General features: G+C 36.2%; 1 protein-coding gene across 1 annotated transcript in view; it reads left to right on the forward strand.

Annotated features, from left to right (window-relative positions):
* The first annotated feature begins 861 nt into the window (after positions 1-861).
* The window catches only part of LOC140742402 (chymotrypsin-like elastase family member 2A), a 33,457-nt gene continuing 8,347 nt past the window's right edge, over positions 862-25,971 (forward strand). Inside the window, exon 1 of the mRNA XM_073073329.1 lies at positions 862-1,227. Within this exon, the coding sequence (XP_072929430.1) occupies positions 1,140-1,227 (88 nt within the window). The 5' untranslated portion in view covers positions 862-1,139. The remainder of the gene's footprint in view (positions 1,228-25,971) is intronic.

Below are 25,971 nucleotides of genomic sequence, written 5' to 3' on the forward strand. Positions count from 1 at the left end.
CACTGGAAGATTTTACATTGTATTATATATTTAGTGTCATATTTTAGATAAGTTATTTTAATTTATTATTTTTATTACACGTGTGCGTGGCAATGCAGTCGCGTTGCGACTGACGTGAACGTCGCCGTCAGCTGCGCACGCGCCTCCGTGCCTTCAATTCACTCTCTATAGACAGGGCTTGGGAACATTACATGAAAATAAATGAATGCAACAAAATGTAGTTGTATCCTGTATACAAAGTAGCCGGCTAGGAACCAATTATTTAAAAAAAGTAATGATGCAGTTTTAGTTTTTATCAAAATCGGCCTTGTAACTCCTTTCTGCATTTTTTGCTAATCCTCGTAGTTTCGGATTTGGCCCTGAAGGCCTATTTGAAAAATTCACCCTGTATATTTTGAATAAGCAGTGATAGCGACGTGATATGAACTTGATTCCCTATGGTAGGGATTTGGGCTTTCAATTCCAGGCACTTACTTTGAACTTTTTGAAGTTACAAATGTGTATTTCAATAATCACTTATTGTCTAATTTTCTGGCGAAACCTTTATATCTTAAGAGTTTTCCATTATGATTTTAAAGATATGTAGAGTTTACTAATCTATATTTGACATATCGGTCAGTGGTGGTGTCATAAAATTTTGAGACGAAGTAGAGCAAATTGAGAGAAAGTATTAAATTAATGATGAATTTAACGAAAATTCATGATGATTTCTGCTCGCACATTGCAATAGATGGATTATTTTTTAACTATGACATTTAAAATTTAGTTGTTATAAAAAATGAAATTGTTGAGAACACCGCAGTTCACCGAGCGCAACATTTTCCCAGTGGGGATAAGGCGCCGGCGCACCGCGGAAAAAAGTAAAAACAGTAGATCGTTAGTCAATAACAACAATCGTGCGCGCGCGCCTTTTTGCCCGCCATTTCTAATTCGGACATCGTCACAATCGGACGCACCGACACTGGCCGAATTACTTTACGCGCGAAATAAAAACACAACGACAAATGAAATCACAGATAACACAAACTTTTACCAACAAACTATAAAAAAGTATGGTGATGTAACAGATTCTCAAAGATATGCCAGATAATTTATGACAGATGAATTGAAAACAATTGGTGCAGTGCTTTTTTTTAAATATGGCGGTACCGTGGCGGAGTGTGGCCATAGCGTGTGTGATATTTTTGGCAATTCTGTCGGACTTGAGTGACGCGTACAGCCCGAGAGGTAAGATATATTATGAAAATTCCTGATTTTTTAAAAATTTTTAAGGACTCATCATTGAAAAAATCTCTAAATTTTTTATTTTATTTATTGTTATGTAGATGTCATCGATTTTTGAACATCAAAAAACTATGGAAAATCTAATACTAATAACTTAAGATATAAAATTTAAAAATAGGAAAAATATTGTCATTGTATAGAAATTAACAGCACCATTAACACCAGTTACAGTAATATTTTTTGTCACAAGACCGGCCTGAAAATGAATTAAATTCATTATTAGTATGTCACAAACATTCGCTACGTTTAAGTTTTATTTTACACCAATGATATTTTAAACGATATCAATGTTTAACACCCAATAGTACGTAATAATCAATTTTAACTATTATTCACCAATATTCGAAATTAGTCAATTTTTTCCGTTAATAATTCCCAAATTTTGAACATTGTTAGGCAAAATTGCTTAAGATTCTAATACATATGGTCGTTAATAACCTTAGGCGTGCCTGCCGTCAAGCAAAACAAAACTAAACAGCACCCGTCAATACAAATTCCACCTGCAAATCTAGCCGTCCTTCGGACCACTTTTACCAACAAAGCTATCTGTGATTACGATATAATAATAGTGTTTGATGGAAAGCTCGGCTTTTCATCCGATAACCATGTTAATTTCCAGCTAAATCTCTAATACAGAACACGTTAGGAAAATAATACGTTTTCCCTGCTGAATTACGACAATAGGATTTAAATGGGTATAAGTGGGAATAAGTTTAAGACAAAAATTTGTGCAGATAAATTAAGGATCTACGAAGTTAAGCAATTTCGGGCGTGATCAGAATTTGGATGGGTGACCATCGGTGGTGGATATTGCATGTGTTACATGTAAAGCTGTCGGCCCTGACTGTTATTTTTGACAGCAGTTGTTCTATATCAGAGGTTTTTGACGGTTTGTAAATATTTAAAATGTAGGGTAAATGTAGGGTTGGTCACTATGTTTCTGTAGTTCCGGGACTAGAATAGGGCTACGGTATCCCTTACCGTAAGAGATGACTAAAAGGTTCCACGGTTGCGGGCGGCAAGAGTGGGAGCTCGAACCGTCCAGCAAGCAACCCCGGAAAGGACTGCGGTGTGTGTGGCCGCATACCGTCGAACACCAAGTGTGCGGGAGGAGCGTAAAGTACTCCCCGAGGGCAAAGGCCGATAGGGGCATCGCGCTCGGAGGACTCCGGATGTGTTCCATCGGAGATCCCGGAGTTCTCCACCAAGCGTTGAGGACGGCCACCAGGAGGGTTTAAGTGCGGTAAAAATCCCACATAACCTGGCGTCGCTCCCACGTCGTCGGGTACCTTTTGAAGGTTACCCCCTCGAAAACAAAACAAAAAAAGGTTGGTCACTATACCGTACTACTCTTCTACCCGTATAGTTTCCGTAGTACATGCGTAGTGTAAAGGAGTATGTCCCTGACCGGACCAGAACCATGTCTAGAAAAGTGCCTACAAAGCTCTACCAAATCCAAATACTTGTAATAGAATTCTAATCAAAAGTTCTAATTAAAAGTTAGCACAGATCTATCATTAAGTAATACACGCGTAATTAATACTGTTAAATCATAAGTTTAACGGTGTTAGCAGTGTAGTAAAAATAAACGTAATTACGCGCAAACTGTATAAGTATATTGCGTAATAAACGCATTGAGGCAATTAATTCAATCGCGAGACACGATCTAACAAGAACAATTAATGTTTGTAACACTTTATCGTGTAATTAATTAAAATTATTTGATTACACGTAAGACATTGGCCGATTAGACGTAGCCTAGTGGTCTAAATAGCCTGTCATACGGTCGGGGGTTCGAATTCCATACATTTTTTTGAAAAAGAAAATCGTAAAATCTGCGTGTGGAGAGGTTCTTCGTTATTTTATTGAAGATGTATGCTAATCAACCCATTACAGTCCCACTGCTGGGCAGGAGTCTCCTCTCAAGGTGGAGGGATTAGGCTTTACCCCACTGCGCTGGCCAAGTACGAATTGGTAGAACTCAAATATCTTTAAAATTTGTTTTGATTTTTTTAAAGAAGAACGTTTCTACGAATATGAACTTTACGAGCGTGCTGGACTAGGATCTTAGGAGTTAGGACCTCTTATACTAAGAGACTGTAAGGGTCTATGAGTATCACAATACTCATGTCACAAAAGCAATGATTTGAAGACGATGCGATGATGATGATGAAATTACTTTTTTTTTTACTTCTCTATTTTTTTTAAGAACTTAATGTTATGTCGTCACTCTTGCCTACATCTGTAAGGGATTCCCGATTCAATGAATTTAATGACAAAAAGTATTTTATCTCCTAAGGTCTTGAAACATTTAAGAGTGTCTGCCGTATAACATACATGGACGTTGACGGTATGTTACGTCGTCAGAGTCGTGACCATATTAAACATAGTGCACTAAACTGACGTAAGTGACGTAGTTATCAGCATCGCTATGGCGAATAGTTTATTTTATAGAGTTTCTATGATTGTGATGACGATTTCTGACGAATTAGCTCCACTTTCTAGCGTTTGCTGTTTGCACAGGCGATTGTGATACTTTAAAGAAAAAACCCAATTGACCATTGATTTCATGATTATAACAAGAAATAAATACCGTTTTATGTGGTTTAGATTCAGGTACCTACATTCCACCATTGTCGTCCAATTTTTTTAGTAAGTATATTTAATAATTTGAAGATCAATTTGTTTATTGAAAATTGATCCTGGTGTGTTTCGTATTACCTATCTAATCTGGACATCCTTACCAAATTACCATAATGTATAGTCCGCGTAAAACTGCTCGTCGCCATGAATCGTCAAAATGAATCGCGTCACCATAGCAAATTGTATGACTACACCTACTCGCAACAACTTCAGAGCGGACTAGCAGTTTGGCGCGGACTGGACTTACTCGTACGGTTGTAGTTAATTGCTAGGTAGTTTTATCTTAACTTTAATTAATTGGATATCGTAAGAGACTCTGATTTTATTTAGTAACTTACCTGAACCAATTCGCTGAAGCCAATTTCCAAATTCCAATGAGTTGATTAGCTACTACCGTAGATCTCTGTATTTTCATCATTACTTACTTTCTTTACTTTGAAAGAAGGAGCAGAAGCCGTGAAGCTTCTAAAGCTCTTCGAACTCGTAAAAAAGATGAAATCGCTTTTCTGCAAAGCCGGCGATGCACTGACGATTCCTTTAGAGTTGCAAGTGTCCATAGGCATAGTGACTTTCCACTAGATAGTCTGGTTGACTTATCACCAAGTTTAATTATAAAAAGTTTATTTTCTTGCGTAATCCAGACATCAACCCAGCATTATGTCTCATTACATAATACAATTACATGTTCTTTGTTACACGTTACACATTTGAATGATCTATTACTTTCGCCTTACTTCACACTGCTATTTACCCTACTTTTTGCCTTCATAGGCTCTTTACATGCAATGTACGTTAAGCTTTTAATGAACTATTCTGTTCAACTTTTTCATTCACTATATCAACACTTATGTCTTTATTCTCTTGTCAATATTTACGAAGGTGTAATACAAAAAAATATTTTCCCATTTATCTTGACTCGTAACAGGAAAGGTGTTAGTGAAATTCTGTGCGAATTCCTATTGTTTGTTATTGAAATTGAACGTTAAATAGCGTTAACTGTTTCTTAATACCCATGAGAAAATATGCCCTATCATAATATCAACCATCATGCACATTCTTTATAATCATGGACTTTAACTTCTATATCTCGTTCACTGGTGTAAGTTAGGCATTTTAGCAAACGAGCTTGCAGACCTGATGATGAATGGTTGTGCTGCCCATGGATATCTGTGACTGACTCTATATCTACAGGTTCATATGAGTAGGTTTTACCTGTCGCAGATGTCGCAATCTTAAGAACTAAAATGGTCGTTTCATATGTACGTTCTAATTTCCTAAAGCTTGCGCTACTGATCCTTGACCTGGGTGGACTCAGACTCACTGGGCTGCAACAATCAAACATATGCCACGTGTTAATCGCTAGAAAAAAAATGATTCTTGAACGGGATTGGCTAAAGCAATTTGTGAGCAATAAGATTGTAGACTAGGCAACTATCGCTCTGACGATATTCGCCAATGGACAGCCTAAGTGTCAAAGTCATCTTTGAATATATGATATATAGGATTCATTAATGCCTCAAAAAAAATTGCACCATTTTTGATCAGTTCCTTAGCTTTTCGCAAATCATCCGGAAATCTAGAGGAAGTTCAATCTACATCTCAATTGCTCATAAACTTAAGCAAACAAAAATCGTAAGTAACAAGAATGCAAGAAACATTTGTGGAAACCTTAGCGTTTCTACAAAAACATCGTTTTCTTAATCGTTACTCTCACTTGCTGGTCAGCGGCGGTAATCGGTTCGCCACGGTTGGTGCTCTACTGGCTATCGGTCAAGGTTGGTATCATCTTGAAGAATGTATCTTCATAATTAACCGGGCATAGAGCTGCCATACATAATGGTAGTTGCTCCATTCATTAAAGTTGAATTGTATATTACTATTTTTTTATATATTTTCCCAATAGAGGATTGGTTATAGATTCCAATAGTCATTGAAGGAGTTACTTTAGGAGTTAGTTTCACAAATAATTTAACAAAAGTACGAAATTTGATCTTCAAAACGTGAATGTATTAAAAATCGTTTAATCATCAACTGTTGGAAGGATTATCGTGGAGAACCTAGAAATGATTGTTTTCCATAACGCTAGAAATGAGAATCTGTCACAACTTTAGTCAACAAAGAATAAATAAATAAATAAAAGATATAGTAGGTTTTTAACTGACTTCCCAATACGAAAAAAATATTTTTCCATCGTATTTTTTACTAACTTTTTGAAACGTTTAATATACTTACACAACAAAAATAAGCAACCTATATAAAACATGTTTCTCTTCCTAATGAACCCGATATAAAGTGGGAAATGAGGGGACTTGTATACCAGACCTTATCATTTATTTTGCTTGTTCCGAGGAGAGCTAAAATGCCGCTTAGTCAGGAACGTCGAATTCTTGACCAGTGCCAGGTAAATCCACTTAAAGAATTGGGATTGTACGTTATTTGTAACTTGCTTGCTGGAAAACTGTATTATTTTTCTTTGTCATTTTAACATGTTTTTTAAGTCTATTAAAAGTAAAATATCAACCAGAATACCTGGTTTAATTTTAGCTGTCTCCACGCGCGAACACGAAATAGTTGTTTCATTTCAAAATACATGACCCCGCAGATTTGCGCGGTTATGTAGCCGCCGCGGATACGAAACACCAGCAAACTTGATAGAAACGATTGCAAGTTGCAAGTCAGTCGGAAAGGTAGTCCATATAAGTTGCCCACCTCACCGTGGTACATCCATAGACAACCGCACATGCCGCGGAAATAAATCGCGCTATAAAATTGACGACTGTCTTTTGCCTAAAATATTTACGCCTGTTGCGGAACCGCGTCCGCGCTCGGAGGAGAAAACAAGCGTTCTATAAGTTCCAAAACTTCTAAACCTATGTCGGAATGTAGCGTCATTTTAGCGCCCATAAGCGCGTTGAATAAGTGATCTAAAGCGAGCCACCATGCACCCTTCTCTTAGACTTAATAATAGTTCCTTTTGTCTGTCTGCTTGTATACTTTAAGTACATTTATATATTTACACGTGTAAAATCCAAATTTATGACTTCATGCTAATATTACAGATATTCTAGTGTTTGGAAGGTCGTAGAGACAGTATATTTTATATGGAGTTTGTTACAGATGTCCATGGGCGGCAATGACCTCTTAAACACTTACCATTTTGTGAACTGGAGGTTCGTATGTTACTACAATCTTATAAAAATAATGTCTATCATCAAATAATCATTTACCATCACCTGCACCGTATGCTTGTTACATCATCTTTGAAAAATCCTTGCAATTTCGATGATCCAAAAATAATGACGCAAACCCCGGGGACCATCGTAGCGCGCATCCAATTGTTTTAATGATTGATATCGCGGAAACCCACTATCGTTACAATTCCATTCCAATCGTATAGATGTACTCGTAATTCTAGATGGCAATTTCTCAGCTTTCACTCTCCAGGGTCACGGGTTCGAAGCCGCGATGACGCGATACGACTACCCAACCGGCAAATTAAGCTTCTGTTCGATCGTGAGCCAATTCATAATAACTTTTATATACTGGTAGGGATGTAATGGATATGTTTCGGATCTGGATGTGGAGACGGATTCGCGATAACGTAATAGAGTTATTTCTTTTTTTCTAATGTTATATCGGTTACGGATACGGATATGGAATTGCTTCAGATTATTTAACAGTTTCGGTGAGTTTCGATTTTTAGGGAATTGTCAAAGTCACGAAAGTACAAATAGGTAATGATTTGACTTTATTTGTAAAGTAACTGAACAGTGTCGTCTTGTCAGGCGAAAACCTTTCATAATGTGTCATTTAAACTCCATCCTTATCCAACACTTTTATATCGGATACGGTTCCGGATATATTTTTATTTCGAATATCCGAAAGTTTCGGTTATCATTACGTAGCTTCGTCACACCCCTGTTCTGAATCATGCTTATAACTCTATCATAACTATTATAATATTGAAATTGATAACATTGAATATAATACAAAAATAATGGTTATTATATGTTATTTTTTGTTGAAAATCAATTACGAAAAGCTTCAATAATCTTTCAAAAGCATAATACGTTCAATTTAGCTTTCTATTGTGCGAAGTGACTGTAATTCAATTTAAGACTACTTCAACTTTATTTTGGATCGATAACGCTGTCAAAATTACTTTTTATTAATTAGATTACGGTTCAAGTAGTTGCGTAAAGTTATTTTTTAATTGTGTAATGATAACTTCACTTTCTTTTGTGTATCTTGGGATCTCTTTTGAGTATTGTTTTTGGAGTTTTTGGTTTGTAGATGGATCATTTTCCGCTGTTGTTAAGGGCGTAGTAGCGGCTACTGTATTTAATTTAAGTTAGTCTCATAGATTGCAATGTGTTTTATCTTATATATAAAATTCTCGTGTCGCAATGTTAGTTACCGTTCTCCTCCGAAACGGCTTTACCGATTTTCACCAAATTTTATATGCATATTCAGTAGGTCTGAGATACGGCTATTCTATATATATTTTGAATACTCCTAAGTGATAAGGGTTGTTTACCCTTAACATTTTTTTATTTATATGACAACACAACGTTCGCCGGGTCAGCTAGTTATTTTATATTGATTGACTTTTCGTATCCATTTTGTGTACTGACTACTTAACATTGTACTACCAGTGTATGCCTTGGTGTCGGCACAATACTTGTGTTTATATAGATAAAGATTTGGGACGTTTCAATTTCAGAGTTTGCCATTTACTTCAGGAGTCCCTTAGTAGTCCTAAGTGACTGAGTGAGTGAAATGTAGGGTCGGATTTTTAACTATATAAGTAAAAACTTATTATTAATGTAATTAGTAATGGTAAGTCACTACCAAACATAAATATCTGGGTAATCACCCTATTTATGATTGTAGTCTTACGCTTATAGGCAAAAATAAGAAACTATTTAATCTTAGGTGGACGACATACTACACTATAGGTGCATAAAATAACATTGTATGGTAGAAATAATGATTGCTAATCAACTCCATCTCTATTTAAGCCATTCTGAAAACCACTTAGGTTTTTTGACAAATATCGAGATAGAACGTTTATTATACTTCTAAAAAACAGGAAACAATTATCATGCACCTAGCAATACCTAAGCACAAACCTAATGATCGCTAGATGTTACAACACATTCTTTCATCAAATGAATGAATAATTGAGAACACAAAACTATTGTTCAACGCACCATGAATCCATTATTATTTGTATTCGTCAATTGTATCGGTGGATTCATTGTTAATAACAATAGCAATGTTAAGATCAGTGGTCGGTAACCTTTTTAGCGAAAGAGTTCCAGTAATGGCTACATTTGGTATATAAATAGTTTCTGGAAGTCGGCGTAAAAAATGTTTAATTGTTCACCAAAGACAAAAAGTCGTTCTAATTTTAAATTTATCTTCAGGTTTGATGGAACGCAGGGAAGTTAATTATTGTATGAATGTGATACAAGTATAGCATTTACACATATGACTATATGACTGTGATACAAAAAGGCATGCATTAGGTTGACAGCGTCACTTAACGATTAACCGTCGTAGAGTCTTACCCTGATGATGCTCCGTTTTGGAGCGAAACACGTGTTGGTGGTGGTATGTATGGTGGTGTATATTTTTAATATTTTGCATCTGCACGCATCCTTTGAAGGAGGGAGGGTGGTACATACTGCATGGTTTAAAATATGTACCATCATACATATTTGCAGCGGATTGTTGCGAAGTAATTTTAATCTCAACTTAATAACAAGTAAAGCACTAACTTTAACAAAAACACAGCGGGTTATTAGATAGAGCCGCAGGTTGCCGACTCCTGTTTTAGATAATTGAATTTTAAATGCTTGAGGGGCTGATTGTGTAAGTCTTTTAAGAATGATTACAATGATTGATAAATAGTTATACAATTGAGTTACTCGAAAAAAGTAAACTCACTGTTAGTGCCAGTTAAACTAAAAATTTGACAGCGGGCGATCGAGAGATAAGCTAATTTTCCTTATTAACCATTTCACTGCTGGGCACGGGCCTTTGCTCAGTCGCTACTGCCGCCAATGGACATCTGTAATCAACCCCAGATAGGATTAGATATTCCTACCTGAGGTCGGCCACAGATGCGCCGCTACCCCTGAGGACTAAGCTGGAACGCCTTGGAAAAGTATGTCAAAACAAAACAGAACACAGCAGCGCTTAAACTGTTGTTATGAGGCAGAAATAGGTGTGGCGGTGGTGCCGCCGGAGTCAAAGGGTACCACCTCTCCCTGTGTCCATCCTAAGGTAAGACATCTTATCCGCGGTTACTTGTGCTTCTGATGCCTATGGGCGGTAGTGGTCACTTACCATTAGATGGACTGTATGCTCATTTGTCACTTCTATATTATAAAAATAAGTGTCATAAAAATACAATTTTCTTGTCACTTCACAAAATTTCGATCACGTCCATTATACGAAGCTGCTTGATTTATTTCAAAGTGTAGGCGGTATTACGTAAAGCGATAGGAAATTGTATGGGTTCTGTACATAATACAGTACGCTACGGAATGCGTTTCACTGTTTTTAACTTGGATTTAATGCGCATGATTTTAAAACGCATGATAGGTACCAATAAAAGTATTTATTAAATTATTCATTATCTCTATTATTAATGCTTATATCTATTGCTGCTAAAATGGTAGTTAAGCGCACAAGAGAGCTGCCAGCTTAGTCTTTAGCTGCAATGAATTTGTGGCTGATTTCAACAGGCATTTGATTCTTATTTCGGGTTAATTACAGGCCTAATAGTGATCACTAAAAATGGTTCTATAAGAGCAACCATTGATTCATTTATTACGTTATTTATGTTTAATAATGTATCATTAAATGTTTGTACTATTGAAAGATTGAACTAAATATCTGAGCGCTCTAACAAGCTTTTCTTTAATGTTGTATACTTGTTAAAACCAGTTTTTTCTAACAGACATTTAGTAATTTCTAAGTATTATAAAATCGCTGCCGCTAGTGAAGTAAAGTTACGTCATAGTGTCCGCGGTCGCGATGCTATGGATTTGGGAGTTGCGTCATCCGTCATTACGTCCCCTCGATCAACCGCGAGATTAATGATAGACAAATTGGACGATAGAAACACTCCCAACTCATCAATTACTATTTTTTCAATGATTGTGGTAGATATTTTTTTACATATTTGGGCATTTATGAGAATTTAGTATTTGATCTTCCTTATGGAGAATTCTTTGTAAGCGCTTAAATAAGCTCGTCCCTAATGTGACGTACTTGTTGAAATTAGCTCCTTCTAAGTTATAACAGACGATATTTTAAAGTGTAAAATTAAGAAGGAAGGAAGTAAAGAAACATAGTGATCTTAAGTAAAAATCGCTGCCGCCTGTAACTTAAAGTTACGTCATAGCGTCCGCGGTCGCGATGCTATGGGTTTGGGAGTTGCGTCATCCGTCATTACGTCCCCTCGATCAACCGCGACGGTAATGATGGACAAATTGGACAATGGAAGCACTCCAGCAATTACTAAATTCTCAAGAATTTTCAGAATTTGGTAATCTTTGAGAGTTTGAAATTTGGTCTTCGTTATTCATTTAATATTTTTGATTTATCTTAATTATCATTAGAAATACGGGCATTATGAGCATAGACAAATTCTGTTTTAGTTTAAACAAAATTATTTATTATTAAAGGAAGTAGAAAGAAATGTTGGCGTGTTTCTATAAGACGAACGTTACTAAAGTAATAATTATGAGTTTTCAAGAGCGACTTAAAGATTGATTGCTATCTTTAAATTAACAGAGGTTATAAAATTTTAATTTATGAACACATTCACGAGTTGGAGACTCTTCTCTAGATTGTCGTAAATATAGATTTCCCTTTCAAATTAGTAGTATCGTAAAAGCAATAGGTATTAGTTAATGTCCAAGATGTGTTTCTCGGTGTACCTTAACTTTTTAAATTATTATAAAAAAAAAACAAGACTTATAACTTATGTTGTATGTGACTCCAACGATTTGCACGCATCGACTGACACTTAGTATGTTGAATTCCGTCAAGCCATTTGACCTGTAGGACCTGCAAAGGAATGAGATATACACATACATACTCGAAAAATAACAGAAAGAAAATAATGGTAACAAATCAATATTTCAAAATTGTCTGATAAAAAAACAGATATTCCAAAAAATACAAAAGATATAGTCCGCGCCAAACTGCTAGTCCGCTCTGAAGTTGTTACGAGCAGGTGTAGTCAAGAAATTTGCTATGGCGACGCGATTCATTTCTATTCAGAGCGGAGTAGCAGCACGCGGACTATACCTTATTACTTGAACATGACAGCCGATTAAACTTCAGAACTCACTATAATATATGATGAAAAACCCGATAACATAATCATTAACGACACCTCTATTAGCGGGTGAATAACCTGGATTAATCCCGAGTGATCCATTAAAACGCAATCATGAGAAGTGATCGTGATTGGAAAACTTCCCGGCAGATGCAGTTTTACTTTCATTGGCATCCGATTACAACCTGAAATTGAAACCGAAAATAAGAATAAAAATTATGAAAGTGTTAATTTTGTAATGTATGAGAGCGTGAAGGTTATTATTGAACACAATATTTTTTTAATTTTATGCTTGAACTAAAATTTGTATGTTAGTCTTACATCCATTCGTAGAGAATAGATTTAAAAAATAAAAAGCCAGTCTTATGCCATAGATTAGTATCTATGTCTTATACTGGAGTTCCAAAAAAACAAACAAATCGAATAAAAAATAGCGTTGTATGTAGTTATATATGTAAAAGACATGAAAAATTACGATTCTTGAATAACATACCTAATTAAATCTACACTGACATCCAAAACCAAAAGTTTCTTCGAAATCTATTACTCTTGAAGTATAAAGGAAGTTCGTTCAATCATCTTCCTTCCCTTCGAACTTAGATGTAAATGCTAACGACCAAAAATTGAACACTTTAAAAAACTATTATTCAATCAAAAAACCTCATGTTAAAAAAAACCTAGAACCTAGTACTTGATACTTGATCCAATGCAAATAAGCAGCGACAAGTACCCAAAGCTAGCTAATAGAGGCATCAATTTCCCGTAGTCAGTTTCCCAGTGCAGTGACTTTTACTTTCATCGGTGCATGCTATGCAATACCGATGTATATATTATACTAAGTGACCAAGTGGTGTCACGTCGCGGAAACTGTCACCACTTCCCGGTCGCTAGGTGTTTGGTTCCTTGTAAAATACGATTTTAACGAGATTTTATTTTGTCTGATTTGCAGATTTAATTATTAAGATTTTTTTTTATTTACACTTTGTTTCTTATTTCACTGTGGAAAGCGATCTTCATCATGAACACATTACTGCCCCACTGCTGGGCATGGATCTTCTCTCAGAATGAGAAGAATTAGGACATAGTCCTGGCCAAATGCGTATTGGTAGACTTCACATACCTTACATAAATTGTTTTTTTTTTTTAAGATTTGTCTGGTATCCAAGTTTCCTCTCGATGTTTTCCATCACCGTTTAAGCAAGTGACAATTAATTTGTAATACGCACATAACTGGAAATTCAGAGGTACCTGGGATTTGAACCTTGGAACCCTCGATCAATCACATTATCACTTGCTATAACGGCGAAAGAAAACATCTTAAGGGAACGAATACCTAAGTCGGAGAGGGCGTTTTTAAGGATTTTTTAAAATATAACCTTGGCCAGCGCGGTGGATTTTTTGGGCAAACTCATGCTCAACTGTTGGACTATGAATGATGACGATGACCAAGCTAAGATGAGCTTTTGTAAGCCAAAAGTAAATTAGTTCAGGAATTCTCTTACAAATCATTTACCAAATTCTTTCCCACCTGTCATCAATATTTCAATCATACCCAAGCAGTACAGCGTTCCTTCACTAGCTATAAAAGTATTCAGGCCAATATTACAGTTGCACTGATGTAATCTGCACAGAAGCTCGGCTGTCTCTGCTAATTGCTGGCGATGGGCTGATAACATTATTGGGCTAACAATCTCCAACGGATGAGAAAGTGGCTTTTTTGTTTCAAGGGTTTCTAGACTTGAGAAACTGTTATCGAAATCTATGGATGTTTTTGATTTTGTTGTAGTGTTACATCTTTTTATAGGCTTAGGTGATGTTAAGAATTCTTATCTAGTAATCTTCTTATCTAGATAGCAATCCGTACTTCATAAAATTGATTTAAAATGGATAATAAAAAAGTTGGTACTAGAAAAAAATATTTTTATTTTGCGTTCGATTTTGTATATTTTGAACCAGTATTTAACTTTGATATCGCACAAGTAAAATTAGACAATCTAAATTAAAATACGTCAAAGGCAGGCTAGTAACTAGAAATACATGAAAGGTATTAGAGACACAATAGACCACCGGGGAGGTACCACCGTCACTCCTGTTTCTAGCCTAAAGCGGTTCTTGTATTGTAGTGGAAAGGTATGAATCCATGATTAACATCAAATACGTAAACAAATACCAAAAGAGTCATATTTGTCAAAACGTGCTCTTCAAAAAAGGTGCAAAAAGAGCTCTCCTTCAAAGCCGGCGATGCATTGGCGACTCCTCTGGTGTTGCAAATGTCCATAGGCGACGTTGACTACTTTCCATCAGGTAGCACGTCTGCTTTATCGTTAGGCTCAAATATATATATATATATATATAAAACGTAAGAACTCACGGTAAGGGTACTGCTCGTTTGATACTTCAATCATATAAAAATCATTTAAGAACTTAGTTGACTCTAGAGAATAAGCTTATCCATCATCATTACGAAACTCAAAACTTATCTCGAAGCTACAAGGTACTTGAGATAAATCCATAATGATGTGTTATTGTGTAATGCATTCATAATGTGAGTTACGATTATGACACACGTGGGGGACAACGTCCTCTAAGGTTATGGCGCGTTAGACGACCGGCGTTAGACGCGCGTTTGTTATTATCGAGAGAATTTGATAAGATAATATATTAAATTTAAATATCAAGAATTCGTAGAGGGTAGGAGTTTTTTTTTTTTATTGAGAGTTTTGTAATAAGGCGATATCCGGCTTGTCTAGAAACACAATTGAAGCAAAAAGGTGCATTTAGTCCATTTGGTTATTAAGTGGTCACAGTAATCTTCAGCAATAGTATTGGAGTACATGGAGTCTTACAGACGCATTTCTGTCTCTTCTGATCTATAATTATAACTGAGATCACTTAATACACCCATAATATCAGAACAAAACAGTACTTAACACTGTTGTTATGTAGAAATTATACGGTCCTTTATATAAATGCGAGAAGGATAACTCTAGCCTGGAAGAAATACTGGGGATTGAAGGAAATAATGAAAAACAACGAAATTCATATAAATATTAAGAAAAAACTCTACGAAATATCGATATTGCCTTGTCTAACATATGGATGCCAGACGTGGTCACTGAGGAAACAAGACGAAGATAAAATGGCCATCTGCCAACGTAAGATGGAAAGAAGTATGCTTGGTCTAAAACTATCAGACAAAGTTAGTAATATCAGCATCAGGAAAAAAACTAAAATAGTAGATGTAAGGAAAAGAATAAGGCTACTCAAATGGCACTGGGCAGGGCATATCTGTAGGATGAATAATACTAGGTGGGCAAAACGACTAACGGAATGGATACCAAGAGACATGAAAAGGAAAAGAGGACGACCAAGTAAAAGTTGGAATGACATCTTTAACAAGAGACGTGGACCCTTATGGATGCGTGAGGCACGGGAACGTGATAAATGGAAAAGTTTAGGAGAGGCCTATGCCGAAGAGGCGACTACTATATTTAATATTTAAAATTACTTTTACTTACAATGTTTTATTAGAAATAGTTTATTTGTTAAAAATCACTAAATATTTATTTTATAAAAAAAAAGTATGTATAGTAATATACAAGTAAAAAAAAGCAAATTGAAAGTTGCTATCTTAAAGTAACATTAATTATAATATGTAAAGTATAGGATATAGTAGAAATAAAGGCTATTTTTATTTTATTTTATTTTTTATTTATATAAATGCGATAGTAAAAATTTCGGTATCATGATTACACTTGGCGCCGTCTTTTGTTGAGTGACAGCAAGTAGCTAATCTGTACTATCTAATTACGTATTACAATTTTGTGTGATTAACGTGAAACGTATCGTATTTATCCATAGATTAGTAAAGATACTTCGGCGCCTTGAAATTGAATGAAGCCACAAATGGCTTATTAGTAAGTTCTTTTTTTGAATTCTTGACAAATAAAAACATTTTTTGAGAAAATTTACGAATAAATAACTAATACTGCGTAATTTACATAATAAATAAATAATTATTTCAAATATTTTAAGAACATTTTAGCACGGAGACGTGGCAAAACTTTTTTACGCAACTGTTTCAATTCTCAAAACTGGGTACATTTTCTTGTTAGGAGTGAGTTATCTTTACTTATCTATTTATTTATCGTATTATTTCCAAGTTTAATATTCTCAAACGTGTCTAACCGCTGAGCGTATGAACCGACCGCAAACCTTCAGAATTACAGTGACAGAAAGTCAATGCGGTTGCATCGGAGACCTCATCAAGATCGCATCAATGTAATCGACTTTCACTAGGAATCGAGTGAACCGCATCCACTTGACACTTGCGTAAGGTTACGGCTTCAGTTTCTTTATTTGTTGCTTGTGAAGTTTATTGTGAGTATTTCTATAGCATTTATTGAGTGCATAATTAAAGCTTAATAATAATAGGTATTAAAGGATTTTGAAGGTGTTTGAACCCCCTATAGTTTGACTTCGGAGGCACCACCGCTTTACCTACCTAATTATAGCAATATTCAGGGTGTCGTAAAGTAGATATACTTATCCGACACAAACAAGGCTGTTGCCGACCTCAAATAGGAATCTAATCTTAATTGGAGTTGATTACTGATGTCCATGGACTTCAGTACCTACTTACCATCAGGTGGACTGCATCCGCCTCATGGATATCTGTAACCAGCTCTCTATAGAACAAGGTTTTTTTTTTGTTTACGAGGGGAAACCTTCAAAAGGTACCCTATGCCGTGGGAGGGGCACGGAGTTATGTGGGATTCTTACCGCACTAAACCCCCCCGGTGGCCGTCCTCGGCGCTGCGTAGAGGGCTCCGGGATCTCCAAAGGAATGCAACCGGAGTCCTCTTAGCGCGTTGCCCCTTCAGGCTCTGCCCAGGTGAGCTTGATGCTCGCCACACCGTCTGGTGGGCACGACGGTATGCGACCACACATACCGCCGTCCTTCCCGGGGTCAGTAGCCGGGCGGTTCGAGCTCCCACTCTTGCCGCCCGCAACCCCGGAAGCCCCCTTTTAGTCGCCTCTTACAACAGGCAGGGGATACCGTAGCCCTATTCTGGTCCCGGAACTACAGGGACAATAGAACGAGGGTTCTACCGAAAGTCGATCACATAGGTATTGCCACTCGTGAGGGCTAAGATGATCGCCTCATATATAAGTTGTAATACATAATACGGATACGCGTAAAGTACACCAGCTTTAAGCCAAAAATATCTATCGCGAACTTTTTAATTAATTTGAAGTTTTGTAAAATTTTATAATTTCTACATTTCCTATACAACTTGGTTATAATAGCGTTCAACTAGTTTTTAAATACAAAAAGAACTGCTGTTTACCTTAAAAATACCAAAAACCCTAATATTGACTCTCACAAAAGATATTTGACACGTAACAGACCTTAATAAGGCAAAATAACTTAAAAGTCTTTTAAAAGTCATTTAACGCCGTCAGTACAAAAGTGCAATTGTTGAGCGTAAAATTGGTTCCATAGAACAGATTCAATTGAAAGAATTACACAATAGAAAATTGGAAGCCCTTTGGTCTGTCAGGTAACAAGACGGGTGATGTAACTGCTTGTCTGTTGACGTGATAAGTAGGAAATGGATAGAAGCGTTAGCTATTTTCAAAATAGCATACAAGCATGTCTGCATGCATCGTTTTTAGGGTTCTGTACAAAAGACAAAAACCGAAACCTTTATAGGAACATTAATGTGTCTGTCCGTCGGTTTGTTACAGCTAATTTTCTCCGAGACTACTGAATTTTATACAATATAATAAATAATATTGCCCTATGTATGTAATATGTACATTGCTCATTGTTTAAACTCAACTGTAAGTGTGCAATACTGTAAGAGTATTCTATTTTATTTAATTGTAATTAATATGATATAGAAGTAACAACATGCGACGAACAAGTTTGCCGTTCGTCTGATGGTAAGTGGCTGCTGCTATCCATAGACATTTATAATCAACCCTAGATAAGATTAGAGTTCTACCCGAGGTCGGCCAACGATGCGTTGCCGCTCCTGAGGACTTAGTAGGAAAGCCTCGCATGTATCCCTTACCACATCCTTCAAACCAGAACATAATAACTCTTAATACTGTTGTTATGAGGCAGAAATAGCTGTGGCGGTGGTGACTGTGGAGTCTAACCTATGAGGCCACCTATGTCCTCAGAAGTGGCAAAGTATCTATGATTGGCGTCATGTAGCAGTTTTCTGTGCAGAGTTGGTCACAGATGTACATGGGCAGTGAGCAGCAGTGACCATCATCTTTGAAAAGTGAGCAGTTTTTTATACCTTCGTAGCTCTAAGCCGATTGATGGATGGATCAGGCGCACACACGCACACAAGCCTCTGAGTGATTTCGTATTAATGTACTTATTCAACCTATTATGATTGATCTTAGATCATATTAAGGTAAAGGCAAACCAATTTCACTGTTTTTTGATAATAAATTAAAGTTAAATGTTAACAATGTTGCAATCCAGTTTATTAAAATGTTAACATTTGCTTTTTATTGTACAATTCACAGCATTCCGTTTCGCCTTCGTAGGCGAAAACGAAAGCTCCCTATAGGATTTATAAGTCTGTAAAAGTTACAAGTATTTCTATTTTTGTATTAACGGATTAAATGGATTAGAATTTTGTGGGAAGGAATAGGTGAATATTTGACGAATAGCGTGGCGGAGCGGTTATCATCACCCCGATGCGCAGAGGGTTCCGGGTTGGATACCCAGACAGATATTTAAATGATTAATTTATATTTCTCTTTTTAGATCTGGCTGTTTGTGTATTTATCTATGCGTGTGTTGTCCATAGCACCCATGACACAGGAAAATCTAGGACTGTGCGCGTAGAAAGTCATTTTTGAAAATTTGCCCTCCCTAAACGATCGCAGATGGAATTAAATACATGATTTTAGATTTTGAGGGGTAACTTACGAACTCCGTGTTGAAATTTTGCTAACTAATAAAAAGTCATAAATGACTTAATTATATGCTTTTGAAAGGCACCATTGGGCCTTCGCCTAGGCTACAAGCGAGGTTCCCTCACCCCCCGAACGGCACAAGGGGGCGCAAAAGGGCACCTTAGGACCTTTGAGTCTTGAGAACCTTCACCTTCCCTGGACCCTCCATTGTCCGTTACCTAACGAATTCATAATGGTAAGTAAACAATCACTACAGCAGTAGCTTATCAAGATGGCGGATCACCTGTCAGACTTATCAGTTACATCTTAATTGGCGTTGCGTTTGTATCGGTATTTATTGAGCAATACCAGCTATTTCCTGTGTTGCATTCAAATTTAGTTTTCTGGTGATTTTCCAACTTTCTAAGTACTGTTAGTTAAGGTATATTTTACGGGAGGGTCGCCAAATCTGCTATTCCACTGCTGGACACTACTCTCAACATGAGAGGAAAAAGACCCCTCTCACGTGAGGAATTTGAACCCTCTTAGTGTGGGAGGGGTCAGGAATTGGTTACTTAACGTACACATGAATTTTTCTCTTTAGGAACTCGCAAGCGTCAGCGGAGGGTACTGTTTTTCGAAACTATATACGTAAGTGACTGTATCTCTGATTCTATGGCATGCCCCATAGCAAACGGCTTGATGGACATAAACATAGTAGGTATCGTTGGATTCGTTTAAATTGTGGGAGCTACAGGCTATATATTTAATTAAAAAAGTCTCTAATTTAAGATTGTCTAACCTAAAGGAAATAACAAATACGATTACAAAAAACATAGTTTAATATATAACATTCGGTGTTATTAGTTAGATCCTGTCACAGATAGCACAAACAGAGATGCAGCTTCCAGATACTTAGCTAAATGATCTGTTTTGTGATATCTAGATATTCATTAGGAGCTATGGCCGCGAAATTTACCCCCGGGCAGCTCGGGGTACACTTTCCCTTTTAGTTAAGTGAATGGGACTATATAGCGTAACCTCAGACTAAAAAAGGAAGACTTCGCCTCGTAAAGCATTGAAGGACAACTTGACAATGTTTGACTGAGCGCCACACTTGCGGTGAATGTGACGAATGTGAATTGTTTATTTTTTACATTATAATTGTACCATTGTATGACATACGATGGAATTATCAACGACCTAAGGATCTCCAAAAGTTTAAGTTTGCGGAGACACATAAGTTCCCTCTGTGTATTTTACCGGCTTTATTATGGAGAGTGTTCCAAGGACCTGGTGCCTTTGTCGCCCATCCATCGCACCATTCGCCGAAGTACCTACGTATTTGTAAGCCACTCAGAGGTAGAATAAGCGATCGTCCAAAATTGTTTTGACATCCAACAGCCACATATATGTTACCTTATTCACAAATAAATTGATTTGATTTGATTTGAACGATGTGGTTCCACTAACTAAACTCGTGACGGTCTTCTGCAGTTCAGTTTACACGGACGTTCTTGCCACGAACGTGCATGTGGTATAAACTTCCTCCTGAGGTATTCCCGGAGTATTGACATAAATCTCTTGAAGAATACTTCTCCAAAGCCGCCGTTGCATTGTTGAATTAGTAACTTATTATTGTAACTTTTTATCAGGAAGTTCGTTTGTTTTATTGTTAGGATTAATAATATGAATACACTTTATTGTTTCCACAAAATCAAAAACAAAGAAACTTTCTTAAGAACGATATAAAAGGTGGCTTTATCGCTAAACTCCGTTTTTCTTCCAGACAACTTATGGAGCAGAGTTAAAGTTAGGATGAATCAAAAAAGTCTAGTGCAAACAGTATTAGAACAGTAGCGTAATAAAAGTTTTAGTAACTACAGTAAAGCATCATATACTTTTCCGAGGCGTTCCAGCTTAGTCCTCAGGGGTAGCGGCGCATCTGTGGCCGACCTCAGGTAGGAATATCTAATCCTATCTGGGGTTTATTACAGATGTCCATGGGCGGCAGTAGCCACTTACCATCAGGTGGACTGCATGCTCGTCTGCTACTCCTATATTATAAAAAAATCATAATTTATGTTCTGTATAATATTCTGAACCTATAGAAAAACTTTCGATATTTCTAACTTTAAATCTATGACGTGTAACAATGTTATCTCTCGTTACCTCTAACAAAGGCTGGTAAATGAGTTATAAATCACAATTACACGGATCACTGGCCAATTTAACGGACAGACGGACAAATTGCCGAGCTCGCGTGCCTTTCAGTTTCGTAATCAATTATATTTTATATAGCGCTTGCTTGTTTGCTGCTTTTACGAGTATACTTTTCTATTCATAGAAAATTATAAGCTAAGTGCCAGTCGGAGTTGTACACAAAGGTTCCGTACTAGTTAATTTAATGTATTTTTTATTTTTAGTATTTGTTAAATTTAAAGTTTCTATTACGGTTCAAGGGATAGAGCCCTTTGACAGACGGACAGGCAGTGGAGGATTAGTAATAGGGTTCCGTTTTTGCCCTTTGGATATTGAGCCCTAAGAAGCAAATGAGCGTGAAGCCTACTCATAGTAAGTGGTGATTGTTGCCCATGTAACAAAAACCATGTAAAACAGGAGTTCTATCTGAACCTAATCACAGGTACTACTGCTCCTGATATGTAAGTAAGTAAGGTGGCATCGATGCTCTGCCACTAAGACACAAGAACTGTAGTGTCACCTCCAATGTGTACTCGTTTTACCACTTTTCTTGCTTAAGAATAGAAGAAGACTCTTATGACAACCAAATGCAACATAAACATTCTCAAAGTGTCCATATTTATGTCTATACAAATGAAGTAAAATTGAATGTTATTAATCAATTTGGACGCAATTTGGACGACTATAAAATGTAAATGCCATAATATTTAATGAATTACATGATGTCTTCATCAAATCAGAACAAAGTATAAATCCTTTTGAAGTGATGGTCATTAATCATATTATTGCAATTTTGGTACGAAAAATAAATGAAAACATTAACCATAATATGAACCATAACCACAGAAGCACATACTTAGTTACGTGTAAGAAAATTGGAGTACCGCAATTGACCGGAACCGGACGTCGCGTACCGCACGTTTCGTTACGTCACGCCGTTAGTGACGTAACGGATCGTAACAGTTACACTTTGCGGATTTTCACATGTAATAAGTAAGGCGTTGTGCACATGGTCATTTATGTGCTGAATATTTATTTTTATTGTTTAACCTAACGATTAGGCAGACGTGCTACCTGATGTAACGTAGTCAACGCCGCTTATGGACATTTGCAATGCATCACCGGCTTTGTATGAGAGCTTTTTTTGCATCTTTTTTGAAGAGCCCCATGTCATAGCGCTCCGGGAATATCTCAGGAGGAAGCTCATTTCACATCTTACACGTTCGCGGCAAGAACGTCCATGCAAACCGAACCGTGGAGGACCGCCACGAGTCCAGTCGTTGTGGATGGAACTTTTTTCTTCGATACTTATAAAATATTATTATAAGTTTCAATTCAAACCTAAACTTTATTTTGCAAGGACGTAATGACTAAATTATATATTTAAAATTTAACTCCATATATTATTTTGCTTTGATAGACAAGCAAGATTATTCATAATTATTACTCCAATTTTAATTTAAAATAGACTTAAATGTATTTAAAATCAAAATTATTTAAGACTGATCGAATAATATTAACCAATATGTCAAATTAAACTAAAGTTATTTTACTACTTGCATCACAAACTTTCAGGAACGTGAAGAATTAAAAATATAGGTAGATAACATAAAAACTTAAATAAGTAAAGGTTGTTCATTTTCTTAAAACATAAGAAGGTTAATAAGATAACTATGCGATCAATCTTTAAGCTAACGTAAATTTCATACACAGTGCATTGTACAATATGTCTCATGATATTATGATTATGTACATAATGTTAGGGCATGAATCTTATAAACCTATAACCCTCACCCATTGTATTAGCAGACAATAAAACCCAGTCACAGCATACAAATCACAAACAACGCCTATGCACAGATTAATAAATAGGCCTATGTAAGCAAATCCGACTTAAAATTCACCGGAACTCTTTGTCACGTATGTGACAAGAAAACCAGTTGCAGCACACCTACTGGAATGTGCATACAGGTATTTGTGAATTCACTGAGGCGATAGAATGGTGATTATATTCTAAGTGTGCGTCATGTTTGTAGATCGTAATCTATCTACAAAGTTAAGCAACGTCGGGCGCGGTCCGCTGTTGGTGGGTGACCGTTACTATTTACACGTAAGTCGTGACCACAACGCAGTTTCGTGAGTTTGCGTATATTAGTACGAAAATGCATAGTTTTATTAATATGGACTAAAGATGGGAAAATTAGTATACACTTTCGATCATAAGCTCGCCCCATGTTACCAAATTACTTTACTTACTAACTACGTACCTACTACTTTTTGCTTAATTTAAACAAGGCTTTATATAGTAATGCATGTTAAAAATTAAAACTGTATTTTTTTTTTCTGAGAAAACAACAAATAAGCGAAGGAAACACAACAAATAAATTATGTGTTAGGTACATCGGCGCGCAACTCCGTCCCACGTCCCCGTTTTATATTTATAACCTCATTAGAACACAGTATGCACCAGCCTTAACTCACGAAGCAGCTTTGAAAAAAGTTTTTGTGGTATTCGCGCATTACGTTCTTTATGATTTCACAAATTGAGTCTTTTGTTAAAGATTAATGTGCCGTCGTATTAGTTGTGTCACTGAGTACAAAAAGAATAATGCTGCCTAATACGTTCAGTTCTTTGAGATCGTTAAATGGAACTGACGTTATTGGTTATGGTTTAATAGACTAGTCCAGGGGCCAGCAACGTAATTGAATGAGGTTTTAAAATTATAGCGTTCTTTAATTAATACAGATAGACTAAATAAATTGCTTCCAAGCTTAACCATTTTTGCGATACAATTTTTTAAATGTTTTGTTTTACTCTTTTATTTGATAGTCTAGGAAACGGATGTACCGACTTTAGTTTAGTTCTAATGTAACTGCGAATTTTACAGTCACTGTTTTATCTTTAACGCTTCTAACATACATATCTGCAAAATAAATAATTTACTGTAAGTATTGAAAATGGCTTACGTAATGTCCAGGATAGGTCCCAGCCATCGGGTAAAATTACGAGTAAATTTACATAATATGAATATATTAAGAAATGAGATGATACCGTGAATAATATCTCGTATTTAAGTTATTCTATAAAGGGCAAGCTACCTGTAAGTGCCCTAATGTTCTAAATTTCCTTTTTTGACCAAAATTTTTCATTTATGACGCCGATTGTGTTCTTTAGTAGGAAAGTGCAGATGACCCTTCGCTCTTAAAGGCATAAAGCCTTTCAAACACAGTTTTATGGAAAGTTAACAAAATGGCCATAGCCCATCAATCTTCTTTGGTTGAATTTTATGATATTAGCCCTGTTACAAATTGCTTTTCGAAAATGCAATGAGTAGAAAACTACTTCGCTATTGATAATAGTGATAAAGGGATAACCTTAATGTGTTAGTTAAGTTTACCTTTCGTATTTAATCATAATTACCACTTCTGTTTTCTTTAATCGGTTCTCGGAAAAAGGGTCTATTTTTGTACAACTATAGAGGGGATTTTTTTCTAGTGTATGTATGTATATTATTGTATTGTTCATACGTTTCATTCTTGGCCATAGATTAGTAAAGATTACTCACTCCTAACAAGAAAATATAACCAGTTTTGACAATTGAAATTGTCACTGTCATCGATTTTCGCGTTTGAAAAATATTTAAAAATGTAGTTTTTGGATCATTTACGAATCAAACGATATTTCTCAGCACTTTTTTTGTTTTAGCACCACTTAACTGGACATGTCGGCATAGTTCCGCGTAAATTACACCATGACAGCCATTAAATGGCTCACACATTTGTCAGTCGTTTAAGCCATTTAATGGTTTCCTTCAATTACAAGGCGGTGAAATATCTATACTTATCTGTTCTTGGCACCTCTGCAGCCCAAACGACTTGACCGATTTTCGTTTACATTGTTACATAGGTTTCGGTTACATAGGTTATATTTTTAAGCAGTTTGGTTTTTATAATAATTAAAGTGGTTAATACGGGTTAATATTTTTCCATAGTTTACCAATGTTATCATGACTATTCAGCAGAAATTCTTAGAAAGAATTACAAAAGAAACTTTAAGAAGTCATTATAGTCAAGTAATTATCATTTTAACTTAATATTTTCCCACGTAGGAACGACTTCAAGAGTTGCATATACTGAGACGAGTTGGTTATGATTTCTATGTAATTTAATTAGTTCTTAGGGTAGATCGACCGGGGAGTTTTTATATAATATAGCAGACGAGCATGCAGGCCATTATATCTGCAGACATCTGTAATGAACCCCAGATAAGATTAGATTTCAACATGAAATCGCACACAGATGGGCGTCTACCGAATGGACTAAGACGGGATGCTAAGGAGAATTATGTCTCCCTTACAACCAATGCTTGCAATAATAAAATAAAACACATTACTGTTAACAATCATAGGTCTAGGCTTTGAACCTCAGATCCTTAAATCAAAAGGCCGAGTTTCGACCACTGGGCTTACACTGCTTTGAAGAATTTTGTCGCCTTTAAAATATTGCTTAAATTTTGCATTGTACACCAATAACTATAGATATATTTATGCTCCGTACTT

The sequence above is a fragment of the Epargyreus clarus genome, unplaced genomic scaffold, assembly GCF_041222505.1.
Source record: "Epargyreus clarus isolate Ecla_fem2 unplaced genomic scaffold, WU_Ecla_fem_2.2 ptg000005l, whole genome shotgun sequence".
Lineage (NCBI taxonomy): Eukaryota > Metazoa > Arthropoda > Insecta > Lepidoptera > Hesperiidae > Epargyreus > Epargyreus clarus.